The sequence below is a fragment of the Helianthus annuus genome, chromosome 9 (genome assembly GCF_002127325.2).
Source record: "Helianthus annuus cultivar XRQ/B chromosome 9, HanXRQr2.0-SUNRISE, whole genome shotgun sequence".
Lineage (NCBI taxonomy): Eukaryota > Viridiplantae > Streptophyta > Magnoliopsida > Asterales > Asteraceae > Helianthus > Helianthus annuus.
The window spans coordinates 17,931,645-17,939,684 of NC_035441.2; the positions used below are offsets into that span (position 1 = coordinate 17,931,645).

Consider the following 8,040-nt stretch of genomic DNA (forward strand, 5'->3'; position numbering starts at 1 on the left):
TATGTAAGTTTTACTATGACAAAGTTCCGTGTTTTAATCAATTAATATTACAATTTCCGGCACAAATAAGAACGCGTATTGGGCAGATAGTTTTTTCACAAAGTAAATGATGATCATGCTAAAAATGTAAATAAAAATACCAACTCCTTTGCAACCTGCACAATTAAGACACTATACTTATGTAAATAACACAATAACGCTACACTTACATAAGTAAATCACCCTGAACATATGAACATCAATAATAACACCCTGTATAATTAAAAACACCATGGTTCTGCAAAATTAACAAAAATAATTATTTCTATACAGACAAATTAACAATGGTCAACTTGCGTTAACAAATAACACCATTAACAAAAAAAACTCTTTTAAACACACATAAAACCGCCGGCTTAGAATAAATATCTGAGTGAGGACAAAAAGTTTTTACACATAGGACTGAAATTAACAAATAACACCAAAAATAACAACCTGAAACTGGAATTAACAAATAACACCCTGAACAATAATAATAACACCCTGATCAACATGCATAATAATGACACCATGAACCACAAAAAATACTAATCAAATTTCAAAATTACATAATAAAACACACGAATTTAACAGAAACAAAATATAAACCATTGTGACTGGTAATATTAAAATTCGACCATAATCAAACAAAATTAAAACCATGAGTGTATGCGAATACGAAAAAAGATAAAAAAACCTAGCAATGTACGAAACAAGATGAAAGTACGTTAAAAATAACGAAATTTTTTGATATCTCTAAATAACTTACTACTCCTCTTCCCCATCCTCCCCGTCTAATGCATCCTCATCTTGTTCATCCATATCTTCTTCAACTTCCTCCCATTCATCTTCCTCCTCGTCACCTTCATCAGCTCCTTCACCGTCATCCTCGGCCATAGCTTGTTCTTTAGTCCGGGTAGGGTTTTTGCAAGTACGTCTATTATGACCGTATCTAAAACAGTTTTGACATTGACGGCTCTTTTTACCCAACTGACTTACTGCAATTTCACGTTTGGACTTCATCCGTTTAGGCTTACCCATACCTTTGAATCTTGTTCCAATGGGAACACGAACGGTTGCTTCTGATGGTTTTGTGTTACCAGTAATTTCTGCAAACCTATCACGACGGCTCTTAGGTGGAGCATTGACGACAAACTCATCAGCAGTTTTGAAATAATTAACAACATGATCCCTGAACGAGCATAGCGCATCAAAGTTGGTGACAAGCTGATTAATAACCGACTCTGTAGAATATGTGATCTCACGTACAACACGGTTAACTTCATTATAACGATCCTCAGTCTCATTGATACCTAGAATAGCACCAGGGGTACTATTTGGAACAGCCTCCCGAGTCCAACGTCGTAATATATAGCGTTGTGGAAACTCCCTAATGTCAAGCATCCTTAGCACACAAAAGATGTGTGAGCACAACAACCCAAACTGTTCAAATCTTTTGCATGTACAATACACAGTCATGTCGGCCTCCCGCATCATAACCTATAAAACACCATTCGAAATTATAAAGCTGTCTTAAAAATAACACTATAAAACACCATGTGCAACTGGAAATCACCAAGATCTATACAAATTTCAAGAATAACACTACAAAACATCGTGTGTATACCTCGAAGAAAGTAGTGCATGGTTGTTCCCAGTCCTTCACAAAAAAGTTAACGAAATCACCAATGTCTTCCCACTTTCCGATAGCACATCTGTGTGTACCGTGTTGTATCTCCAACTGCTGGTCAAAAAATATAGTGCGTGTGAATATCCTGGACGCTTGATCCTCCAAAACAAATTCTTCATCAAATATTTCAGCGTTGGTATTTCTGGTGTCATGGTCATTCTTCCTGTGCTCATGTCTCTGAGCTTCAATAGCAGAATCAAAATGCCCGAGAAATTCGACAAGTGTGCAACCCCGGTTACAGAACTGTCCAAAGAAATGGTTCTCGCTCTCGGAACGAGAAGAGGTACGCATAAGCCCGGACATGACCTCCTCACGATAATAAGCTGGTATCCAAGTATCCCTGATTTGGTAAATTGACTGCAGCCACTCATGATCAACCAAGTTAAAATCGTTCATTATGGTAGCCCACTCACTTTCAAACTTATCTGGTATAATTGAATCGGTCCACACAATGGCACACAGCCTCTTTTTGAAATCTGTATTATTGCAGACTGAAGCACCAACCTAAAACACCATTGAATAAACATATAACACCATAATCACCAAAAAGTATTTAAAAAGTAGTATGAAAAGGTTAAAAGGATGAACAACTAAACACCTTAGCAGAAAGCTTGTCCATGATGTGCCACATGCATAGCCTATGTCTACTCTCGGGCCATGTATCTTCGATAGCCTTCTTCATGGCTGGGTCTTGATCTGTGACAATCACCGGAGGGGCACGGCCAAATGCTTGACGAAACACATTTAGCAACCAACTATAAGTTTCAGCAGTTTCGTTCCCTATTATTGCGGCACCAAGAGTAACATTGCGATTGTGATTATCGATGCCGGTAAATGGAACAAACATCATGTTGTACCTAAAAAACAAATACGGAATAAAAACACCATAAAAATGAATTACACATACTTAAGAAAAAATAAGCTGTAAAACCCAAAATAAATATAATAATTACGAAATTTACTTGTTACGACGATATGTGGCATCAAATGAAACAACATCACCAAACACAGAAAAATTCCTTTTGGCATCTTCATCTGCCCAAAACAAACCCCTTAAAACTCCATTCTCGTCTGTTATATACTCCATTGAAAAGTTAGGCATGTACTCTTTCTTCCTCAAAAGCCGTTTAATCATCATATCAGCATCAAACTCCGATATATACCTGTTCAGGTCTCGCTTGAAATTTTTAAAATCGTTTTTGGTTGCCCCAACCTTGTCAAACCCACCATACAATGTCCTCATGATATTAAACGCTTTCACAGGGCCAATGTTCAAGGCACTCAACGCGTTAACGGCTTGCTCTTGCATATGGTTCATACCTCGGTTAGAGGGAAGTAGATGCCTATCTTCCTCAGCAACAAAAAAATGATTATGTGCCTCAATGAAAGAAGATACCTCATATAGATTCGAAGGCATTAACTTTATACACATACGTGCTTTGCACCCAGTCCTTATAGAAGGAACACGTCGAACAGATTTCCTCTTTGAGCCGTGATTTGAGGTGTCAATCTTTTTAGATGTATCGATCGTTTTAAAAGGTTTAGTCCCCTCCTTTGAGCAAACAAACCATTTTGATTTTATAACACCCTGATGTGTGTATTGAGAAGACTTCCTGGCAGTGAAGCCTGAAGCCATTGCATACTTCTGATAAAAGAGGAATGCGTTGTTCACTGTGGCAAAGGTCATCTTATCCCTCGGCTTAAGCGATTCATCTACCTCCGGTAAATAAGTCTTCTTACCGGAGTTTGGTGACAGTTGTAGTTTCCCAACCGGCTGATAGGTTTGAAATCCTGCAAAAATAATTCTACAGTAAAAAAACAATACAAAAAAATACGTGTGAAATAACACCACATAAACACTGTTATGAAAAAACACCCTCTACTAATACGAAAAAACACCATGTACGTATAACAAACACCCTATCTTATATAAAAACACCATTACTCATCATGACTCATCATCAACCTAAAATAACACACCACGAATAAAAAAACACCCTGGCTTATATAAAAACAGCTTCAACTTCGATAACATACATAAGAACACCATACGAATAAAACAACACCCTGGCTTATATATAAACACGATTACTCATCATCAACTAGATGTTTCTACAGTGAAAACCACAACACAACATAATGTGTTTAAAATAACATCACAAACAACTGTTATAGCAACCAGTCTCTATTTATTTGAAAACACACCATGAACTTATAAAACCCCTGTAAGGAACATCCATTGAAATAAAACACCATGACTCAACATCAACCTAAATAAATAACACATACCAGCTTCAACTTCGATAACATACATAAAAACACCATGCACGTATAAAAAAACACAACATACAGCGTTATAACTGGTGTGTTCATGAGAGTTCCAATAAAAAAAAAAAACAGATGATTGAAAATTTGACAACTACAATTAAACAGATGATTGTAATTGAATAAGCTACGAATAAAAGATGAATAAATACCTTGATCGTCGTTCTCCATGAAGCAAGAAAGTATGAATCAGATTAACGATTATATGCGTAATTCAAACTGTATGCGTGATCAAAAAATAAGAAATTGAAAGCGAATTTATACTGATTAAGAGATCGATATGATTTAAAGATTTAGATGATCTGATAAAAGTTTCAAAAATCGAATTCCCTAAAAAAACTCATAAAAATCGGTTAAAGATTTGAACATTAACTAGGTTTGTTTGTACAATTACTAATATAACCCTGATCTAATATAATTGATATGGAATGATCTAATGGCTGAGATTCTTTCTCACCTTTCTCACAATTTATGCCTTTTTTACAGGATCCTTTACCTAGATAATGATTCAAAAATATAATTATTATATAATTAAAAACCCTAAAATCATCCAACTTCGTCTTCTTCGTTTACCCGACCACCGAAACAGATCAACAACCCTAAAAAAATTACTGCCTTCTTCGTCCAATCGTCCAAACAAGACAGTTGCAGGTGGTGACTATCGGAGAGGGATGATGACGGATATGCGGTGAAAATCGATGACCGGAGATAGGTTGCAGGTTGGTCGGTAATCGGAATGCGACGGAGGATGGTGATTAACGGTGGTCAGAGGAAGTCGATGGTGTGTCTGAGATGACGAAGATGATGGACCTGAAATCTCTGTGACCGGAGAAGATGATGGAGGGTATGATTGCGACTCGGAATATTGATGGTAGACAACAATGGAGTGTACTGATGTCAGCAATTGAGGTAGACAACAATGGAGATGACGACCGGTGAAGATGACGACCGGAGAAGGAATGATCGACGATGGTGATGGAGATGAAATTTATCGATGTTGTATGACGATGAAAGATGGTAGGTGTCCGGTGATGAATCGGTGATGTTTGACAACAGAGATGATGGGTGATGACGAAAACGGAACGTGAACTGTGAAGAAATGACCGGTGTCGTCGGAAAGAATGAACGATGATTCAAGTGACTCGAGACCGTTGATTGTCGAAACCGTTGTTGCGAGATGCGACTCGAGATCAGATTGCTAGTCGAAGATATTAAGTTGATAGAGTTGATACGACGACTGAAGATGGTGATGATTCACGGTGGAATGGTTATTCGGAGAAGATGAGGATGGTTACGTGATGAACGGTAACTGGTATTTAACAGTAATGTTGATCGGGGACAGGAATTAGTTCGGTGATGATAAAGGTGATGATGATGTCTATTCTGTTGCTGACGTAAGGGTGATGAAGTTAATGATATCAATCTTTGATGATGATGAAGGTGAAAGTGAACTGTGATGTGTGATGAACTGAGAATGTGAAAGTTGCAGGTATTAATGGTGGAGTTAACGGAGATGATGATTGAAGTAGATGGTTGCCGGAGATAATTCGAGAGTGTGGTTGCGACTCCGGAGCTTCGGACACGGAACAGTGGTTGCGAGTCGGAGATTACGAGTCGGAACAAAAACGTGAAGAGCCGAAATCGGAGGTTGCGAGTGGAACGGTTGCGACTTGAAATATGAAGACCCGTAACAATGAAGGTTGACCGGTTGCGAGTTGAAACCTGGTTGCGACTTGAAAAGCTTTGGTGATGATGATGACTCGTAACGGTAATGGTTGCGACAAGTGATGATGATTGTAGATTGAGATTGCGACTGGAAAACGTGATGAACCGGATCAAAATCTTGAATTTTAAAACAAACAAGTTGACCAATTTTTCCGAAAAATTTGGGATTCTTCAAAGACTTTTTAGCCTTTTCAAAAATAAAGATTTCCAAATCCTGAGATTTTTGTTTTTTTTTTTTTTTTTTTTTTTAATTTTTAATTTGAAGATATTTTCAAATTTTGAAAATTTTTAAAGATTAACAAAATTTTTGAGAAATCAGGAAACTAAATCCCTTTGAAAATTTATCAAAATTTTGAACCTTTAACACATTTCCAAACAAATCGAAAAGCAATATATGATGATTTTCAATAAAACTCGATGAATATTACGAAGAACACCGAAGAACGCGAAGAACAAAAATTCTAATTCTTGAATCTTTGATATCAAACCGAGCCTAGAATAGGTTCTAAAGGCTCTGATACCACTTGTAAGTCCCGTTTAACCGGATCTTTCAATGATATCAAACAACACCAAGTTTGTGCGGAATCCAAACTTGATGTGATTCAAGAACAAATCGAAAACAATGGAAATACGAATCGAAAATATGGAAACGAAGAACACGATACCGAATCACCTTTAAACTTGCACACGATTCTATTACTTTGACAAGCAAAATCGTCTGGTACAAGTTCACCACCAATTGCCTCTCTCTCTCTAGAGAAAATGTAACTCTGAATGTCCAACCCTAAAACAAGTAGAAAACTTGTTTATATACCTAGGCAAGCCCAAATACCTACATGGGCTTCCCTTGGGCCTGCTTGGCCCACATGGCCTAAAGCTTGGCCCAAATGACCTATAAAGGTCCAAAACCTAAGATAAACTAACCCGGTAAAGCCCAGTTTGTAACCGTAGTCCGTTGTGTTAATTTGATGCGTCAGTCTCACACTTTAGGGCCTAACACATATTACTCAACGTTATGCATCCATGCTGCTAGGTACTGTTGCAAATTTTAGCTTCGCATCTCTAGAGTTTGAGAGTATACTTGGTTTAGTAACAAGTAAGTTAGATAATCCGCACATGAAAGTACTAGCTAATGGGAAAGCTAGTGGAAGCCAACGAAGTAACTGGAAACGGCATGATAGAACCCGGAGAGCGTGAGCTTATGCTTGATCTACTGCCAGTTGAATTAAGGAGCTTTGACAAGGTAATTGGATGGATGGATTGTCAAGTGATCAAGCAGAGGTTGATATCCGCATCCCGATGCCGAGCGAAGAAACAATCTCGACTCGTGAAGCAGAGTACGCCTTTACAAATTACAAATTGCTTGAAGGCACGAAAGTTGTTTGCGAATAGGATGTGTTGTTTTCTTGACTCATGTCGTGGATAAGGGTGTCGAAGAACCAAAACACGAAGATATTCCTGTGATAAGGAAGTATCCTAAAGTCTTCCTCAAAGATTTGCCAGAAATACCTCCTCGACGGCAAGTCGACTTTCGCATCGATTTGATTCCAGGTGCCGCGTCTGTAGTAAATGCACTCTAGAGACTTACACCTTCGGAAATGCAAGGATTGACAGTGTAGTTTCAGTAGTGGATAGAGAAGGAAGATAACAGACCAAAATTTCCGTTTTGGGTGACCCCAGTTCTGCTTGTCAAGTGAAAGGACCATGACTCTCAAATGAACATCAAACTACCAGGAGCCGGACGAGCTAGCCAACAAGAGTCAGCGACTCTTGCTAAGGATTGGCGAACTACTTATTTGACTAACTGCGAGGATCCAACCAGTATTTCCCGACTGATCGATGATCGAGTAGCTGTAAATTCAGGAAGAAAGTATACAGGGGGAAGATTGTGGTACAATAGCTTGTTTTAAACGTACACAAGAATGTAGTTTCCTACACGATGCACAGAACGATTCTACATCGAATATGAAACTCTAAGAATCTAGGAAACATGTACTTAGGAACATCGGGAACCAGGTCCAAACTCACAAAGGTTGTTACTTAGGAACCACATCTGTTAACTCAAGCAGATACCATTAACCTGACAAATATGCCAGTTCCGTTGACCAAACCGAAAGTACTCGAATTTCTTTTACTTCTAGCGAGTAGAAATTTGCATCTCTACTCCCTTTAATGGCAGTTGCATCACGTTAATTCTCTTCGCTGAGAGCGAACACACATTTGGTTCGATATCTGGTCATTTCTTCATCGTAGCGGATACTCATTATTCCTTTTCTTGGAAA

At 38.1% G+C, this 8,040-nt stretch overlaps 1 protein-coding gene across 1 annotated transcript; it reads right to left on the reverse strand.

Moving 5' to 3' along the window:
• Nucleotides 1–786: 786 nt before the first annotated feature.
• LOC110875349 (protein FAR1-RELATED SEQUENCE 5-like) lies at nt 787–4,204 on the reverse strand. The gene is made up of 5 exons (XM_022123546.1): nt 4,186–4,204; nt 2,671–3,499; nt 2,307–2,565; nt 1,646–2,212; nt 787–1,518 (listed from the first exon to the last, which is right to left on the reverse strand). The coding sequence occupies exons 1-5, from the start codon at nt 4,202–4,204 to the stop codon at nt 787–789; spliced, it is 2,406 nt and encodes an 801-aa protein (XP_021979238.1).
• Nucleotides 4,205–8,040: the final 3,836 nt, after the last annotated feature.

Coding starts and splice junctions, on each gene's coding strand:
- LOC110875349 (XM_022123546.1), bottom strand. Junction 2,213..2,306: donor TGGACAAGCTTTCTGCTAAG/GTGTTTAGTTGT, acceptor ATGGTGTTTTAG/GTTGGTGCTTCAGTCTGCAA. Junction 1,519..1,645: donor CATGCACTACTTTCTTCGAG/GTATACACACGA, acceptor GGTGTTTTATAG/GTTATGATGCGGGAGGCCGA.